At 33.1% G+C, this 20,493-nt stretch overlaps 1 protein-coding gene and 1 pseudogene across 5 annotated transcripts in view; both read right to left on the bottom strand.

Moving 5' to 3' along the window:
* Positions 1–20,493, bottom strand: part of IPMK (inositol polyphosphate multikinase) — a 44,766-nt gene that overhangs the window by 21,586 nt on the left and 2,687 nt on the right. Inside the window, exons 2-5 of one of the 5 annotated variants that reach the window (XM_016127645.2) lie at positions 8,895–8,989; positions 6,390–6,492; positions 5,316–5,401; positions 4,001–4,097 (exon numbers count right to left, since the gene is read on the bottom strand). In XM_016127645.2, coding sequence (XP_015983131.1) covers positions 4,001–4,097; positions 5,316–5,401; positions 6,390–6,492; positions 8,895–8,989 — 381 coding nt within the window. Of the gene's footprint in view, positions 1–4,000; positions 4,098–5,315; positions 5,402–6,389; positions 6,493–8,894; positions 8,991–20,493 lie in introns of those variants that run through there. The other 4 variants (XM_016127646.2, XM_016127649.2, XM_016127648.2 and 1 more) reach the window with 4 other exon arrangements.
* LOC118604109 lies at positions 13,832–13,950 on the bottom strand (annotated as a pseudogene).

The following is a 20,493-nucleotide window of genomic DNA, read 5'->3' as shown; positions in this document are numbered from 1 at the left end:
ATCAAAAAGATAAAAACAGAAAGATGATTGCAGAACTCTCTAGCAACATCAAAGCCAAATAATCTGCATTGTGCAAATTTTGTGCAACTTCTTCCAGAGCTGACAAAGAAGGAATAGGAAATCCCCTAAGGCAACTGTTGGTATTGCTGAGCCACTCTATACATGTATACTTTTTTATTTCAACTCTTTTTCCCACGTTCTAGTTCCATTTTCCTCACCTCATTTTCTCATCTCAGTAGCACTAATATTTCCAGTTATGCTCAAGAGTATTAGAGTTTGCAAAGCATTCTCACATGACATAACATGCATTTCACAACTCTATGGGGTATAAGCTTCGATTTATAGAAAAAGTAGAGGTCAGAAAGGTTGAGTTAGTTCACAAAATTTGGTTACTATTACGAACACAAAAAGGTTATATATGTATGTGTGTGTGTGTGTATACACACACACACACACAGTCGACCATTTTCTTCTGCATGTGCCTTATATCTCCTTCCCCCTTTGCAAATTTGGATCTTTGAATCCTCCCCTTTTCAGTCATTATCTCAATTTGTCCCTATGTATGCTGAACGTTCATTACTATCTTGCTATAGCAATTCTCTTATTATTTTAGCTTATGATGCCCTGTTCTTAGTAAGGGTTGCACTCCTCTGCTTCTATTTGTCTGATAGTCACTTTACGCCTAATTATGTATTTTTGTTTTGTTTTGTTATTTTGTTTTAGATGGGCTGACATCTTTCAGTATTTCCTGTAGTGCAGGCCTTGTAGTAGAGCATTCCCTCAATTTTTGTATGTCTGAAAAGGTCTTAATTTCTCCTTCATATCTAAAAGAGAGCTTAGCCGGATACATTATTCTAGGCTGGTAGTTCCTTTCACTGAATAGTTTAAATATTTGGATTCCATTCTTTTCTGGCTTGTAAGGTTTGTGTTGAGAAGTACAAGGATAATCTAGTGGGCTTTCCTTTATAAGTTACCATCTTCTTTTCCCTGGCTGCCCTGAGAATTCTGTCTTTGATTTTTGATAACTTTAATACAATGTTTCTTGGTGAAGGCCTTTTTGGGTTGAGATAATTGGGGTGTTCTGTTGACTTCCTGAATTCCAAGCTCCAGCTCATTCCTTAGATTTGGGAAATTTTCATCCGCTGTTTGTCTGTAAATGCTTTTTGTCCCTGCTTCTTTTCCTCACCTTCGGTAACGCCCATCATTTTTATGTTTCCCCTCCTGATGGTATCAGCTAGTTCTTGTATTTCCCTTTCATTATTTTTTATTCTTCAGTTTTTCTCTTCTTCCTTCTGATTCATTTCTAGATTTGTTTCCAGTATCACTGATCCTTTTCTCAATTTGGTCGACTCTATTTTCCAAGCTTGCTATTTTATTTTTCAACTCTTACAGTGTGTCTTTTATCTCCAGAAGTTCTATTTGGTTCCTTTTGAGTTTCAATCTCCTTGCTCTGCTCATCTAGTTGATTTTTTTAATTCCTGAAATAGTTGATCTGAGTTGTTTTGGATCTCATTGCGTTTTTTCATAAGTACCATTCTGAATTCTCTGTCATTTAAGTCACAAATATCTATGTCTGTAAGCTTATTTTCTGGAGATTTTTCTCTTTCTTTCTGAGAGGCCTTGTCACCTTGGTTGTTCTTAGTGTTTCATGGACTATTTCTCCGCCTGGGCATGAATGGAAGTGTATTCTGTTGTTCTCCCAGAAAGATGATTTATTATATAAAGGTCTCTCTCTAGCCTGCTGCAAAGAAGGCGTTTTTCTTTTAGTTTCCAGTAGGTGGCGTCTAAGCCTCTTGGATCTCGGCTTCATATAAAGCCTAAATGTCTTTTTTATTTTCTTGTAGATATTTAATTATGCTTGCTACCCTGTTTCAATCCATCACTGTTAGCAACAGTTTGGGTAATGCCTGCTCAGATTCCCCTGGGGATCTGCAGTGATGGGTCTCGAGGGTATGGGGGAAGGGGCCCTCTGGGTTGGGAGTTGAGGGCTTCGGCTCAGCCTCGGTTTTGCAAACTTGGCTGGTAAAAATCAACTGTTGTTTCTCTGTGGTCCCGTCCCGCTTCTTTGCTTTCTGCCCTGATGACTGGGCCCTGGTGCCGGTGCCAGCTGTTGGAAGTTCCAGCACTTCCAGGAAGGCTGATCAGAGAAGTCGCTGCATCTTCATCCCTCCCCCTCCTCCTACAAGGAGCTCTGGCAGCGAGAGGCAGCTTCTTTATTTCTCCCAGTCCATTGCCCAACAAACCTGGAGTTCTGACCTGTGGTAGCCCTTATGTGCAGATCCCACACTCAGACATGCTAGTGTGCAGTTTGGGTGTTTTCTGTTCAGTTTTAGATGTTCAGCTTATTGTTTCAAGGGGAGAGATCTGAGGACATCTCTTACTCCATCATGTTTCCCAAAATCGCCAATTCACAAAATATGGAAACAACTAAGATAAAAGCCAAGTCTTTTGACTTCAAAGTTACTGTTCTTTCTATATTAGCACAGTTATCTATCAAGTTTATTTAGAAGACCAAAAAATGTTGTTGATTGCAAGCTAGTCCTTGATTTTTAAATTTAAATTATATGCTAGTAATCCAAACTACATTAAAAAATTTTATTTTTAATTATATTTCTTCTCTTATCCAAATTCTTTCTGTATACTCAACTTTTCAAAATAATAATGCTGTTTGCTCAGTTATTCTACCCCTTTCTAAACCATCTTTTTAAATTGAGCACTTAATTATCTAGATATCTAATCTAACACCATCCTCAGCAACCTGTTAATTTTTTAATGTCACTTTATTGAGGAATAATGATTTGCTCCAAATTAAACAGCAATCAGAAGCAAAGTTAATTGGAATCTAGGTGTCTTACATTGTAATGGAAATCTGTACAAAGCAAAGTCGATCATAATTTGTAAAATAATTTAAGCAACATGCTGATCCGAATCAGAAACACACACATATGTGTGTGTGTGTGTGTGTGTGTGTGTGTGTGTGTGTATGACTAAAAGACAAGGAAGAAAGGAAGAAGTAGGGAAGGGAAAGAAAGGAAAAGAGAAAGAAAAGAACAACTCTTTTTTTTAAAACACAACCGAAGTATAGGAGAATCCTTAATACCCAGGGGAACCATCAATTTCGTATTACCTGTGGATACTCACAGGGAGGCCATGATTCCCTATTAAAGAAACTTGATGCACAGTCAATGAGTCAAGGGAAGACAAATGAGGAAAAGAATAAGCTTAAACTTGAGCCCGCTTCTTTTCTGTTCTCAAAATGTGGTTCAAGCACTATCTACATCCAAAAAGCTTGTAGCTTCTATTTAACAAGCATATCACTGAATTCCAACATAATCTACATAATAAAAATGTCTGGGAGTTGAGTCTATTAATGTGTATTTTAACAAGCCTATGGGTTATTCTTAAACTCTGTCAAGTTTGAAACTCTTACCCCATTCACAAACCTTCTTCAATAGTTACACAGTCAAGCTGCTTGGTTAATTAAATTCTGTCTGCTCTGTTAAAGGCCCTGAAATGGCAAACAGTGCTTCAAGTAATAATATTAAGAGAGAAATGCTGTGTTCTTACATAGCTCAGTTTGCTCTCTAACTATGAAACTTAAAGCCCACAGGTGGGGGATGAAGAAGTGGGAAAGGAGATAGGGAGGAAACTATGCAAAGAAAATATACTCCTTGATGTTTTTCCTACTCAAAATGAAAAAGGGAAAACAAATCCCAGTGAATTAGGAAAAAAGAACATCTGTAAATTAATACAGTATTAAGTACTAGTATATATATTTTCATTCAATTATAATAGATTAGTCATTAATTTGCATATGTCACTTATGAAACTGGTTATGAAGAGCAAAATATTAATAAGTTTTCTTTAATAAAGCAAAGAAAGATCAGAAAAAACACACAGATATACAGTTTTCATAATACTAGGTTACTTTTATGTAAAGACTTTTAAAAAGCCACTCTCATGAATTAAGAATAAAAGACAGATTTTTAGGAAAAATTACCGTTTGGTGCAGTGGGAGGTGACCAGGTGCCATAATATTTAGGCAAATATTTTCGTAGCTCCAGAAGAACACCATCAGTACAATCAGCAGCATAAACCTGAAACAGAGAAATATAACACTTGCATGTTAGTTTCTTATGCTTTACATTTCTAATAATCCTTTATATTTCTAATAATGCCTATTTCTTATAATGCCTATATATTTCTCAAAACAATACTATTGAATCATAATTCATCTGGTATGAGTTTCGATCGGAAGTAAATATAGAATAAGTATAATAACAGTACTGTGTCTCTCCAATGAAAAATGTTGTATTGTTTAGAGCATCTCAACTATCTAATTCTAGCCTTTCATTGTCCTTGAACTATTTTACAACTAAGCAAGCTGTAGCTTAGTGAATACAAAATAATTCTTGTCCATATACATGCAAATAGATTCTAGCCAGAGAAGGTTCAATTGACTTCCCTCCATCTCCTATGGAAAGTGGGAGTTTAGTGCCCACATGTAAATTCATTTCACCTTCCCTTTATTTCATATAAATTTGTGCTTCTTGGATTTCTTTTTCAAACCAGTTTTAACATCTGCCTGGTTCCCTCATTCGATAATGAATTTAACCAAATATGAAAGGGAGTTGTGATTTTACTTTAAAAAATTACCCTTTACCTCAATATAAGTCTAATTATTGCTCATTTAATTCCTTGATTTACGACCTGTAATAATTTTAGGAAATACTAGAAATACCCAGATACCCTGGAACAAGAGCTTTAATTTTTTTCTTAAAAACAACTTGTACGACATTGTATTAACTCTTTCGAATATGGTCTACCTAATTATCCAAAACCATTAGAGTTCATTATTATAAAATGCTTATGAAATCTTAGTATTTGAATTCTCATTATATATGTGAAGCCATATTCATGTCGAGTAGTTACACACACCCTAATTCTACAGAATAAACTTAAGCTTGGCAGAGACTCACCAAATATCTGTGTGCTACATTGTATTTCCCAGCCTCCCTTGTTGAAATGTGAACAGAAGTGATAGCAGTCACTTCCAGGCCAAGGTGATTAAGAGCAGGGTGTACTTTATTATCCCTCTGTTCTTGGCACAATGACAGTGAAGGCAGAGTGTTCATGATGATGTAACAGATGGAGGAACCAAGTATATCCCTATGTTCTAACCTAAAGAAGTTCATCATACATTTATAAGTAAAAAAGGATAAAAGAACTAGAGAGCAGAGGTAAACTTTCTTCTTTTCAAATAGTTTTTAAAGTAGTAGAACTGGTGTTTACTACAACACGCCAGAAAAGATTACCTGGAAATGATGGATAAAATATGTCGAACATTTTTTTTTAAATGCACAGCTGAGTTCCCAAAGGAAAAAAGGAAATTCACAGGGATCTAAAATAAAGAGGAAACTAAAAGCGTTAAGCTAAGCAGTGATGTTTGGGTTTCAGCGGTCCACTCTGAAGACTTGAACCAAAGGATCTCTGAACTTAGGGACCAGGCATAGATGAAGACAGAATTATTCTACTAAAATAAGAAGAGCAAAAAATAAAATACTGAACATTTAAAAGCCTTGGCATCTTTTACCCTTCCCTGACCACTACACTGCAAGAATGCTGATGGTCAAGCTGATTGAGAAGCAGCAGCAGCAAATAAACAATACCAGGAATAAAAAGACAGTCACAACTAGATACAGCAGAGATTTTTTTAAAAATACTATACAAAAATTTGCCAAGTGGGCAATTTCATATAAAAATATAATCTAACTATATTTTACTATCACATTAACAAATAAAAAAATCAAGTAATTTAAGTAACTGGTTAAAAAATCACTGATTAAAAATATATCCCTTTTCAGGAAAAAATGAAAGAGGAAAGAAGGATGTAAAGAAGAAAAGGAAGAAAGAAAAATGGAGATAGGCAACAGGCTGCCCTGATGAATTTATAGTTCTATCAAGGTTTTAAGGAACAAAATTTTTATGTGATACAGTCTCCCACATAATAGAAAAAGAAATGCTCAACTCATTTTACAAAGCTAAAATAAACTTGATATAAAAATCAGACAAGAAAAATATGTGAAGAAAATAATAGTTCAATCTCACTTATGAGCATAACTGGAAAAAAATCTGCAATAAAACACTAGCAAACAAAATACAGTAATGCATGCTATTAATTTTTTTTTAATGTCCAAGTAGGTTTTATTCCAAAAGTGAAAGGTGATATATTAGAAATCTATTATATTATTTACCACATTAACAGATTATAGGAGAAAACTCAATATGATCATTTCAACAGATACAGAAAAGGTAGCTGAAAAATATTCAATACTTATTCATATTTTAAATTTGTTGCTTGAAATAAAAATAGAAAGGATGCTATATACCTTCCCTTTTCCACTTCCGCAATTTTCTACCGAAGAACCTGACTTCAACTGCATCAATGGGGTCCCCTGACCTCTTGGCATTATGTCTTACTGGTACAACCGACTGGAGGGCAGAAGAGTCAGGTTATTTACATCTCTGGTTCTTTCCTTATCAATTCTAACCTTCTCATAAAGCTACCTTCCCTAGGTTCCAGTATCAACTCCCTCCTCTTTGTCCTTTCAGGGCCAGGAATGGTATAACACTATCTCTAACAGATGGCCTTAAACTCTGACCACACCTTTGTAAAGAATCTCTATTAAACTGACAGTGTATCATTTATTTCTTGACAGAACCTTCACTCTCACAAAAGGCAATTTCCTTAACCTGGGAAGAAGTACCTTAGAAAGGAAAGTCACACTTTAATGGAGAAATGTTAGAAGTATAAACTCATAGTTTGTATTAGAAGCATAAAGTCATAATTTAACGGGGAAATGTTAGAAGCACTTCTGTTACATGAGAGAAAGATGCTCCCAGCAATGCTTCTACTGAGCACTGGACTGGAAGTCTCTGATAGTATGATTCAAAAGGGACAAATCAAACTTCCAAACCCAGAAGGTATAACTACCTATAGAGAAAACAATTAGAATGTTAGAGAATCTCAGATAAATGAGTTAAAAATAGTTCAGCAAGATTACTAGATATAAGAACATTAGACGAATATCTATTTCATCCTTATATATTAGCTATCATTGGAAAACAATTGAAACAAAAAATAAGGTACCTAAAAAAAACTAACAAATTATGTATAAGAATTTTAAAGAGTAAATATGAAATACTTTCATCAAAAAAAGAAGCAGTGTGTAGCAGTTAAAAGCATATATTCCAGAGTCAGACTGCCTACATTCAAATCTTGGGACCACCATTTACTTTTGCATGATCATGGTCAAATTATTTAAACTCATATGGCTTAGTGTGCACAAATATAAAATGAAAATAATAATAGCACCTAGCTCACAGATAGTTGTAAGGATTAAATGATTTTTATATTGGTAAAGCATTTATAGCAGTACTTGTTTTTTGTGTTAGCTTGTATTTTTACTTGTACCTAAACTTAAGAGCTAATGCCATAAAATTCTTAGAAAAAAAACATAAGCATAAATCTCATAACTATAGATCTACCAAGTGACAAAAGAAAAACTAAACTTCAAAAACTAAACTTCAAAATTTGAAAACATCTGTGCTTCAAAGGACACTACTAAGAAAAAAAACAACCCTAAGAATCAGAGAAAATATTTGCAAATCAAATATTTGATATGAGACTTGTATCTAGAATATGTAAAGAACTCCTACAATAAAAAAGATAATCCAATGATAAAATGAGCAAAGGATCTGAGTTGACATTATTCCAGAGAAGAGATACACATAGCCGGTACATATATAAAAAGCATCTAACATCATTAGTCATTAGGGAAATGCAAATCAAAATAAACCACAATGAGGTAACACTTAACACTTGCTTAGATGGCCATTAAGAAAAAAAAAGTACTAATGAGTGATGGTGAAAATGTGGAGAAACTGAAAAGCCTCATACATTGCTGATGGAAATGTAAAATGGTGTAGCCACTTTGGGGAAACGGTCTGACTGTTCCTCAAAAAGTTAAATGTAGAATTATCATATGACCCTGCAATTCCACTCCTAGGTATATACCCAAATGAACTGGAAACAGGTATTCCAACAAATAATTGTACATGAATGTTCACATAAGCTCTATTTACAGAAGTCAAAAGGTGAAAACGACCCAAATGTCCATCAATGGATGAAAAGATAAAACATGGTATATAAGTATAAGTATGTAAGTATAATAATAGACTATTCCTCAGCCATAAAAAAGGAACAAAGTACAAATGCATACTACAAAGTACAAATGCATGCTAAAAAGAAGCTAGACACAAAAGGTCACATATCATATAATTCCATTTATATGAAATACTAAAAAGGTAAATCTATTGAAAGCAGACAGGTGGTTGCCAGGGACGGGTTAGGAAGGATAAGGCATCTGCCTTAAGTGTTACAGTGTTTTCTTTTGGGGTGGTAAATGTTTTGTAACTAGACAAAGGTGGTGGTTGCAAAACATTGTGAATGTACTAAAACGTGTTCCTAGTCATGTGGTTTTTAGATGTTAAGTCTGACCCTTTCTCCCCCTCTGTGGAGATTCACAATGCACATTAACACTAAGCTATAAGAAATTCTGTAGTAAAAACTTATTTAAACTCAGCATTTATGAGAAATATAAATAGTCTCTCAGTGTTTTTCAAAATGTAGGTCACAACCCATTAATTAAAATCAATTTAGTGGATCAGAATAGAAAATACTAGGCTGCACCAGTAAAGATAAGCATTGCACTTCATGAAAGCTTTTCGGTTGTACACACACATTATACTAAGACATGCTATCAAATATATTTCTGACTGAGTCACCACCAGAAAACTGAAAAACACTTTGAATACAAAAAAACAAATCTTACCTCACTTACCATATTATAGAATTCTAGCTCTCTTGGACCCCTTGGAGGTGGCTGTAACTGTTTTAAAACTGTGCCATCTGGATGTTGCAATATACCTATAGAACAAAAATTGGATTATTAATACACTATTATTAATAATAGTGTATCTTGCATCCTAGGATAGATTTAGATTTGTTCCCAAAGTTACAGATAAACCACTTTCATCAATTTAAGGGTTTCCTTTTACTTATTTCAGAAATTTTAACATTCAACCAACATGTTTCAAGGTTTGTTGTATGCAAAGTACCAGAACACAAATTCTAAGTACCTTGGTTTTATTGTCTCCAACTACTATTTCTTGTATAATCCCTTAGAATTTCTAGTAAATAGAACATATGTGTACATTTTTATAGACTTTCCAGGAAGTGTTAATTTAAGCAAGTTAAAAGCAATAATAAAAAATGATCCCACTTTTATAAAGAAAAAAATGTTAATGGTGGTCTTATATTAATTCTCTACTTTGTTACTTTTTGTTTCATCTGTTATAAAAAAAAGCAAATTATAATTTTCATTATAAATTTTTTTTCCTGATTCAGATGTACTATGTACAGCTGTAGAGATAGAATGAGGGCACCTAGCCAATAGGAAAAGTGGGGGCTCCAAGCCTGAAGCAGGATGAGATACCTTTTCACAAACTGCCTACTCAAAGGAGCCTTTTTCTCAAGTTTTCACAGGTACTACCACTGGCCCTATCCCTATACCATTAAGACTAATTCCCAAAAATGTATGTTAAAACCTTAAATTTTCATATACTGAGTTTTTACAAAACCATGCTAGTTAGAACAGGGCTCAAATAAAGCTATTTACGGGAGGATGAAGTGGGTAAAGGAAATCGAATATGTGGTAGCTGAAGGAAACTGGACTTTGGGTGGTAAACATACATAGAATATACAGATGTCAAATTATAATTTACACTTGAAAATTATAGAACTGTATTAACCAATGTTACCCCAATAAACTTAATAAAATAAATTAATAAATAAAATAATTTACAACTTTGATAAAACATGCCACTTAAGTTTCTACACTCCTTCGGTGTTACAAATTTTTAATCATAATAAACATATAAAATTTAATTAACACAAGCAGAAAGTCTCAACTTAAGAGTTACAGTTATTGAGTTATTTGTTTTAAGACTAGATATAGTATATAAATATTAACCCATACAGGTAAGATTGGTTGACAAGCAGTCGAAAGATTTTGGGAATTTAAGAAGTAGTCTAATATAACTAAAAGTTACCGAAGAAAAATTTTATTTCTGAAGGTTGGTATGTAGAACAAGAAAGACCTTCACTCCCATGGTAAGAGACATTTTCTGGGGGCTAATAAAGAGTAGTAGATGCAAATAAGCTTTGATAAACTAAATTCCAGAAGGGCAGGCATTTAGTCTAGATGCAGGCGAACCTACCATTAGACAAATACATTTTAGTGGGCAAGCAAAAATCAGCTTGACTGTAGACAACAGCGTTGGGTAGCATGGTGGATTAGAGACAACAGTACTAACATAAAAACAGATTGCTTGTTCCAGCAATTCTCTCACACTATTCCCTGCAACGCATCCCCTCTAAGTTTTTAGAAAAATTAGCCATGAAAGAGAAGACAGTAATCCCAAGCATTCTCCCTGTGAATGAGTTCCAGGATCCAAAAACAAACCAATATCTTAACCAGCAGCCAAATCCCTCCCAGCTGAAAAACTGTCGAGATACACACACACACACACACACACACACACACACACACACACACACACGAAGCACTTTGGAAGACTGAGCCAATAACAGATGTACTGAATCCAAGACTATACCCTAAGCAATAGCTCAACTAAATTCTAGAAGGAATATTACTTATCAGCCTCTTACCCTAACAGAGGAAAGGGGTTAGATTCCATGTGTATCAAAACAAAGCTAAACATAGTGCACTTCATTCTCAAGTTTCAATAAAGTGTGAAAAATCCGATTAAAAATTATAAAATACATTTAAAAAATCAACAAAATGTGACTTATAATCAAGAGAAAACAGTTAATAGAAGCTAACAAGTAGATGATTTGTAAGTAAGTAACAGATGGGTACAAGTAATTGCAAATAGCAAACAAGGATGTTAAAACAATTATAAAAATGCTAAAGAAATTCTAGGAAAAAATAGATATAAATGCTGAATTGATGAGGTATTCCAGGAGAGAAACAGAAATTCTAAAAAAGACCTAAAGCAGAAGATTAAACAGGAATACTGAAAAAAATTACCTGGCCAATTGGCCCCATTCTAAACATAAGATTACAACAGAGGAACTTCACGTTCATGGTACACTGTAGGTGTATTAAGTCTGCTCAAGCTTCTGTAACAAAATACCACAGCCTATACTTTAAACAACAGAAATTTATATTCTCATAGTTCTGGAACCTAGAAGTCCCAGATCAAAGTGCCAGAGAGCTGTCTTCCTAGCTTGCAGCCTTCTCACTTTGTCCTCACATTTGGGTATGGAGGGGAGCGGGCGGGGGCGCTCCCCTCCATACCCAAATGTGTTAAATATGTTAAAGGAGTGGAGGTAAGAAGGGAGGGAGCAGGGGAAGAAAGGAGGGAGGGAGAGAGAATACTCCCTCATGTTTCTTTTTATGACCTCATTAATCTTAATTACCTCCATAAAGGCCTTATCTCCAAGTACAATCATACTGGGGTTGGTTTTTCAACATATGAATTTTGGGGAACACAACATTCTGTCCATAACAGAAGGTAACCACAACAACAATAAAATTCAAACTTGGTTCTACTTCTGATTAGACTGGTTCAACAACCAACATTAACAGCCTAGCAGAAAAGGTATATTAATTTCAGGCATAAATACTGTTTGCCTAAGTTGCTTCAGTCCTACACATAATGTCTACAATTTAGTAAAAAATTACAAGATAAATGAAAAGGCAAGGGAAAAAACACTGTCAAGAGATAATGCAACAGACAGAACAGTCTGAAATGACACTGATGTTAGAATTACCACAGGAGCTTAAAATAACCATAATTAATATGTTAAAGGTTACAACAGAAAATCTAAACAACATGAATGAAAAGATAGGAAATTTCAGCAGAGGGAAATTCTGAGAGTCAAATGGAATGGTAGAAATAAAAAACATGGTAACAGAGACAAAAAAAAATGCTTTCTATGGGCTCACCAGTAGACGCAAAATAGTAGTCAGTGAACGTGATGACAGGTCGACAGAAATTATCGGAATTGAAACAAAGAAAAAAAAGAGTAGAAAAAAATCAGAAGAAAGCATTCAAGATCTGTGGAATATCAGTCTCAGATAACTATCATTAGAATCTCAGAAAAAAAAAGGTACACTCATGTTCTTTGCTGCAATTATTCACAATCACCAAGAGGTGGAAGCAATCCAAATGTCCATCAATTGATAAATAAAAAAAGAAAGTGATACACACACACGCACACACACACACACACACACAAAATAGAATATTTGTTAGCCTTAAAGACATTATTTTATATGTTACAATACGGATAAACCTTGAGAGCATATGCTAAGTGAAATAAGCCTGTCACAGAAGTACAAATACTGCATGATTCTACTTATATGAGGTATCTAAGGTAGTAGAACTTTTAGAAACAGCAATTATAATGCTGATTTCCAGAGGCTGTGGGGATGGGAAAAGGGCGATTTGTTGTGCAATGATTATAGGGTTTCTGTTTTACAAGATGAAAAAGTCCTAGAGATATACTACATTAACATTATTGTACTATGGACTTAAAAATGATTAAGATGGAAAATTCTATGCTGCTTCTTTTTTTTTTTTTTTTTTTTTTTTGGCCACAATAAAAAAAAATTGTGTATTCAGTAGGATTACAAGTATGTAAAATAAATGCATGTTAAAATTTCTATCTGTGGATAAAACATTCTAGGCAATTTTTCCTTTTTGGTAACTTTTTCTGTAAGTTTTTATAATGAACATACACTGCTTTTATTATTAAGTAGATTACATGATAAAACACATATATGCTAAAATAATTATATATTCTTTTATAATCTTATTCATGTAAACAAATTATTTAAAAAAACTGGAAAAAATTTTAAGTCAGAGTTTAAGGAAATACTTAAGAAGGCAAAGGCTAACATATTCTAAAACTAATGAAAAACAAAACCACAGAGCCAATAAATTCAGAGTATCCCAAATAGTATATATAAAAAAAAAAATTCCTAGGTATTTTAAATATAAAGACATAGATGGGTTAAAATTAAAAGGATGGAAAAAAAGATATACTAGCAAGTACTATTCATAAGAAAGTTGGTATATTATATATTAGACTGTATTAATAGACACAGTGGACTTCAAGAAAAGGATTACCATATATAAAGAAGAACATTTCAAAATGATAAGGTCATTTCATTAAGACAAAAACAATCTTTATTATGTGTACCTAATATTAAATCTTCAAAATATATGAAACAAAAACAGAGACCTGAAAAGACAGATAAACCTACAATAATGCTCAATAACTGATAAAACTCTATAGAACCTTAATAACATATAAAACTTGAACAATATCAAACAACTTGACAGTTACAAAATGCTATATCCAACGGATTATGTTTTTTTCCTGTACAAATGGAACATTTACCAAGAATGACCATGTGCTGGACTACAAAAACAAGTCTACAATCTAAAAGGGTTAAAATCACAGAAAATATTCTCTGACCATAATGAAAATAACAATAACAATAAGATATTTGGGAAAACACTGAATAGATAAAAAGTAAACTCACTTCTAATTAATATATGAATCAAAATTCACAAGGAAAATTAGAAAATATTTTTAGCTAAATGATAATGAAAACTCAACATATCAAAATTGGTGGAACGCAGCTAAAGCACAAGAAAATGTGTAGTTTTTTTAAGCCTACAGCACCCGGTATTCCTAAGTGGTCTCCCATCCAAGTACTAACCAGGCCCAACTCTGCTTAGCTTCTGAGATAAGAAGAGTTTGGGTGTATTCTGCGTGGCATGGCCATAGATGTGAAAATGTGGTTTTAAATGCTTGTATTAAAAAAGTAAAAAGAAGGTTCCAACCTAAGATGCTAGAAACAGAATATATTAACCCCAAATATGTGAAAAGAAAAGAGAAAAAATAAATAAAAAATAAGAATGGATAATGGATAAATATCAATGAAACTAAAAGGTTCTCTGATAAACCTCTAGTTAAATGAACTAAGAAAAAGAAAACATAAATTATCATTATCAAGAATAAAAGAGATATCACTACAAATTCTATAAACATTAAAAGCATAAGAGAATTAGGACTTTCATATCAATAAACCCAATACCTGAGATAAAATGAATAAATTCCTTTAGACTCTAATTATTAAAACTGACACAAGAAATGAAAAATCTGAGTTGTCCTATGTCCATGAAAAACAATCAATTCATAATTTTGAATAATCTGAGACAACTGTAGGCTGAAATGACTTCACTAGTAATTCTATCAAACATTTACAAAAACTCATTATATCAATCTTAACCAAATTTGTTCAGAAAACAGAAAACATTTCCCCACACATTTTACAAAGCCAAGATAGTCTTAATTTTTTTTTAAAAAAAACCACCAAAGGCTTTAAAATATTACAATTATTTCAAATGAACAAAGTCATAGAAATAGTTAATGAAACATTAGTAAACCTAATCCAGCAATATGTACAGGATAATTTATCCTAACTATGTGGACTTTATTTCAAGAATGAAAGATTCATTTAAATATTTCAAAATGAGTAAACATATTGACATATTGGGAAAAGTGGGTTCTCAGTGAGAAAAGAGAAGCTACAGATACAAAATAGGGGAAGCAAAGAACCCTGTGGTATTAGATTAAAATTATAAGTATGAACCCAATTTCTTAAAAATAAAGTTATGCATGTCTTAGTCCTATCTGCTGAAAGGACAAACAGCAACTACACCCAAGGAGCAATGAGTATACCTAGTGGCCAGATCTTGGTTTTAAATACCATTTACTCCTAAAGGAACCAGGTTCTTGAAGAAAAAATGGCTCATTCCAGGGCTGGGCCAGAGAAAGTACAAGATGAACACTGAACATTTTTTTACGGCAGAAAACGAGAAAATACTTTTAAAAAAATGGAAAACGCTTAAAAGACACAGGAGCCCACTTGAAAAAGCTCCCATTGCCCAAATCTGGGACAACATGAGCATCAAAACAAGCATCAAAAATAATGGCTAAGATCCATCCACTGAAGTTAGAAAAATCCATTAATCATTCCTAATAATGAAAGAAAGGAAAGGAGGCAAGGGGGGAGGAACTAAGAGGGGAAGAGGGGGAGAAGGAGGGAGGGGAGGGGGAAAGAGGGAAGAAGAGACTGAGAGAAAGAGAGAGAGAGAGAGAGAGAGAGAAACTATTCTTTAGAGTATGCCAACTAACCAATATAACAGAAATGACAGAATATTACCATTTTGCAACTGTCATAGCAGTGAGTTGGTCAAATATTGTCAATGGCTGCTTTTAAGGCTGGGTGAAAACTCTGATGAGGTACAAGATATTTAATGGTCTCAAAATATTTCTCTAAATTACTTAAATTACAGTGGGAAAAATTACAGTGGAAAATCTGGCAAATATCACTTACCCCAGTTATCGAAATTATATCACCAGTAATCCGACTGACACAGTGTCTTACATGATGCTTTAAGAACACAACTCCTAGTATTTTACCAAAAATACATTAGTCTGAATCCAATTATAAGGAAACAATCAAAGAAAATTCTTAAAAGCCATATGCCTATATTCTTCAAATATTTCAGTTATGATGAAAGACAAAAAAAATGAAAAACTGCTCCAAATGATAGATAACTAAGGAGTCCTAACAACTAAATGCAATGTGTAGTCCTGGATGGGGAAATAAATTGCTAGGAAGGATATTATAAGAATAATGGCTAAAGACAAATGTTAAAATATTCTGAATCTGATAATTTTACCATGATTAAGTTCTTATTTTTAGGCGATACATACACACTTATTTAGAGAAAAGGAATCATGATGCCTAGAATTTAGTCTTTTATACGTAAAATATATAAAATCATTATCATATACTACAGAGAATAAGGTAAATGTGGCAAAGTATTAGTAGGTAAATTCAGATGAATGGTATATATTAGTTCATTGTAATAGTAACTTATCCGTAAGTTTGAAATTTTTCCAAAACAAATTCTTTAAAAAGGCAATATAATTTCCAGTACCAAAAAATACTTAGGGAAAATCTGTTGAATGCTGTGTAAGACACCAAGAAAAATTAAAGAAGGCCTAAACAAATGAAAAGATATACCATGTTCAAGTATTGGTATTAAGAAATTAATTCTCACTAAAGCGGTCTATAGATTCAAAGCAGATTAAAAAAAAAAGCTCATCATGTTTCTTAGCGAAAATGACATGTTAATTTAAAATCTGTATGGAAATGCAAAGAGCCAGAAAAAGTCGAGACAATCTTGAAAAACGAAGTGGGATGTTCACTCTTTCACACATCAAGACTTACTATAAATTACTATAAATTAACTTGAGTTAAAACAGTGAGGTATTACTGCTAGGAAAAACGAATAAATCAGTGAAAATAAATAAAAGTCCAAAAGCAAATCCGGAAAACTGACTGAAAAAAATGGGGTATAATGCACAACAGAGTACAAGTGAGCTGAACAAAAAGATGATGAAGCACTCCATTAGTTAATCCTACTGACTTCTAGGATATATTGTTAAGTTTAAAAAGCATATTACAAAACAGTATATATAGCAAAATACATTTTTGTCAGAAAGGGAAATGAGAAAATATAGATCTGCTTATTTTTGCAACAAGAAACTTGGAAATAAAAAAATCAAAAAGCAATAAAATTAGTTATCTACAAGGGATGTTGAAGAATGGGGTAGAGTGATAAGAAATAGTGTGACACTTGTGATATACCTTTCTGTGTAGTTTTGACTTTTGGAAGCACGTTAATTTTACAGGCATTGAAAAATACCTAGCTAAATAAACAAAAATGAAGGAAGGGAACTAATTTTAAACAAAAACAAATCAATCTAACTGTACTTCAAAAGAATATTACCATGGAGAAGAGGGGGTAAAATAACCTCCCAAATATTATGCTAAATGTTGTCAGACAGAGAAAACAAATACCATATGATCTCATTTAAATGTAGAATCTAAAGAACAAAATATACAAACAAACAAAAAGAAATAGACTCAGATACAGAGAACAAACTGATGGTGCGAGATAGGAGAGGAATTGGGAGACTGGGTGAAAAAGGTCAGGAGATTAAGAAGTACAAATTGGTTACAAAACAGTCACAGAGACTTGAAGTACACCATAGGGAATATAGTCAATAATATTGTAAAACTATGTATAATGTCAGGTGGGGATCACTTCATAAATTATATAAATGCATAACCACTATGCCATACACCTGAAAATATAATATTGAACGCTAACTGTAACTAAAAAAAATTAAAATTAAAATAACTCCCTCAAAAACCCTAATCCAAATAACTTTTTAAGAGTTTCCAACCACATATTCTCAGTATAAGAGAATCCTTAGTCTAAGTTTCTTTTCTGCAGTAGTATGCACATAGACATTCTAAAAACTATAGAATTGAGCAAAAATATATATTGTTGGGAGCCAGGGTTCTCGCTCGTTAAGATAGAGAGAAAATACAAATTTATAATCGGAAAAGGAAAGAAAGAACTCTAGGGAGTTGGAATGAAATTGAAAGTATTGGTATGAAATTGTGGTATCTAATATAGTTATACATACTTTTTAGGTATGGCCATTGAAAAGGCCTGGAAGTAAGGGCACTCCAATAGAAAAGAGCACACCTAACATCCAGATTTTGGTTTCTACATACCATTTCCTACTAAAAATGAACCAAGGATCCTAAGAGAAATGGCAGATTCTAAAGTTGGGAAGGGAAAGTATGAAATGAGTCTAAAGTAATTTGGAACGGAAAGGAAGGAAGTGCCACTGATCAAATCTGGACAATTTGAACAGTAAAACTAAGTAAGTTCTATAATGGGTTATGACACTTTATAAAGTAAGTATCCATGAGTCCAAACGGATGATAAATAAGGGCATACATACATAGGAGTAAAGGGAAGGCTATTTCCTATAATAGAATGCTGTTAAAATAGAAGAAAAGATAGAATTGGGGTAAGGAGGAATCAGAATTTTTCCACTATCAGAGTAAAGACTGCTCCAGGAAAGAACTATCAATAGATGTCAAATCTAAGGGTGAACTATGAGGATCCAGATATCTGCATGATATTAAAATGTCTTCCCACAGATGCTTATTAGTTGCAAGGGGGTAAATATTAATTTACTGGAGAACCAAGACCACACTTTGGCCAGATGATCAAAATTAAGAATGGGTAGATGGACATTGTGAGTCTCCAGATGTGATACCTCAAAGACACACTTGTGTAATGTTCTAGCCAGCAATGCATGACCTGAATCTCATCCTAAGAATCCATCAGAAATCCAATTTGAAGAATATTTCAGTCTCCAGTCATGCTACCCTGAACAAGCCCAATCCCGTCTGATCTTGGAAGTTAAGCAAGGTGGGACCTCGTTAGTATTTGCATGGGAAACCACCTAGGAATACCACCGGGTGCTGTAGGCATAAAAAATAAAAAAAAATAAGGTATTGTAAGCTGACAAGGTCCTTGCAATCTGTGAGGTCAACCAAGAGTTGACTTGCCTAAAAATAAATAAATAATAATAATAATCATAAAGAATATTTCATAATATTCTATACTCTTTATTCTTTATTTCATAAAGAGTCTGTACTCTTCAAAAATGACAATGTTATAAAAGACAAAGAAAGGCTGAGGAATTGATACAAATTAGAGGATTGTAAGAGACATGACAACTAAATGCAACCAGTGATCCAGGACTAGATTCTGTACCGAAAAAAAAAAAAAAAACCAAATACAATGAAAGACATTAGAATAGTTGACAAAATGAGGATATGGACTATAGATAAAAGCATTATATCACTATTAAATTTCCCATATTTGATAAATATGCTGTGGTTACAGACATACATATTGAACTATTAATGTATAAAGGGCATGATGTATACAACCTATTCTCAAATAGTTTAGAAAAAATAAATTCACAGAGAAAATAAAAGTATCCACGAAATATTGTTTTCTGTATTGTTCTTGCAACTTTTCTATAAGTTTGAAATTATTTTAAGTCAATTAGCTTCAGAGGATATCTAATAAAATAGACTAGTAAACCAAAAAAGTGATTGTGGGTTTTTCTTCCAAAACAGTACCAGTTTAAACCCTTCTTTTCCATAAAGACTGACTCATTCTATATCCTAAATTGGATCAGGATACAAATACCAGATTTCAACTATTTGTTTAAAACGTTAAGGACTTTTGAAAGATATTAATGGCACATAGTAAGTATTAAAACAGAAAAAGGATTTTATGCTAACTTTGGTGTGCTTTGAGATTTTAAATTGATAAGTTACACTTTTGTGAAACTTTCGTATGGAAAAAGTTATGCAATGTGCAAGGTAATCTATAATGTACACACATGTTTAACACATAACTTATAATAGCGAAAAAAAAAAAAAGAAAATCTAAAATCCAACATTAGAGGAATAAATTCTGATTGATTTCCATACTATAGAATACAACAATTTTTTAAAATTAGTATAGCATAACTACAAAAATATAGATATACTACATAATAGACTGGAAACAAAAGTTGCTGATATATCTGTACAAAAATCAGAATTGTGTTATGTGTTTATATATGTGCCCAGAAACAAAGGTCTGAAAGGATACAGCCAAAACAGTTACTAGCTCCCTGGGAGAGGGAGAGTAGGCGGAAGGGCACTACTATACTGTTTCAGTGTTTGAATTTTTTACCTGAGAGATCATTTACTGCATTTGCCATTAAAGAAAATAAGATTTCAATGTACTTTGATGAAATATGATTTCAATGAAGAACATAAAATATAATTCTGACATCAGAACTATAACGTTCTTGTCACTTAACCATAACAAGATCTTTCTGTTCAAGTACCTTTCTGCTATTGGTTCCATAGTTTTAATTTTTAATTTAACAAACCCAATGTCAATGTAAGAAACATCTAAACATGTAGAAGATTCCAGCCGAAACTGACAAATGAGGGGAAGCAAGATCTCAAATGATCTGTAGAATGGCAGTTTAGTTTCTTTGATGCATTTGAAATTGAAGATTACATGAAGGTGGAAGAAATCAAGGGGGGAAGGGTTGGATTTCCGGATAATTAACAAGATTATGTGCTCTTTTGAGGGTCATTATTTCAAAGGTCTGTTAATCCTAGATACACAAAAATAGACAGGGTTTGCATAAGGCAAAGATAACCCTTTTATTAAAGAAGTTACAGGCCTAGTTATATGCCCTGTAAGGGTACTTTCCATAAATCTCTTTTTCATCCACCTCAACAAAATGCTGGTTACTTAATGATAGTAACAAACATTAAAAAAAAAAAGTATCTACACAACATCTTTGAGAAA

Source organism: Rousettus aegyptiacus, unplaced genomic scaffold (assembly GCF_014176215.1).
Source record: "Rousettus aegyptiacus isolate mRouAeg1 unplaced genomic scaffold, mRouAeg1.p scaffold_m13_p_6, whole genome shotgun sequence".
In the NCBI taxonomy this organism is placed as follows: Eukaryota; Metazoa; Chordata; class Mammalia; order Chiroptera; family Pteropodidae; genus Rousettus; species Rousettus aegyptiacus.
This window is presented reverse-complemented; position numbering and strand designations above follow the sequence as displayed.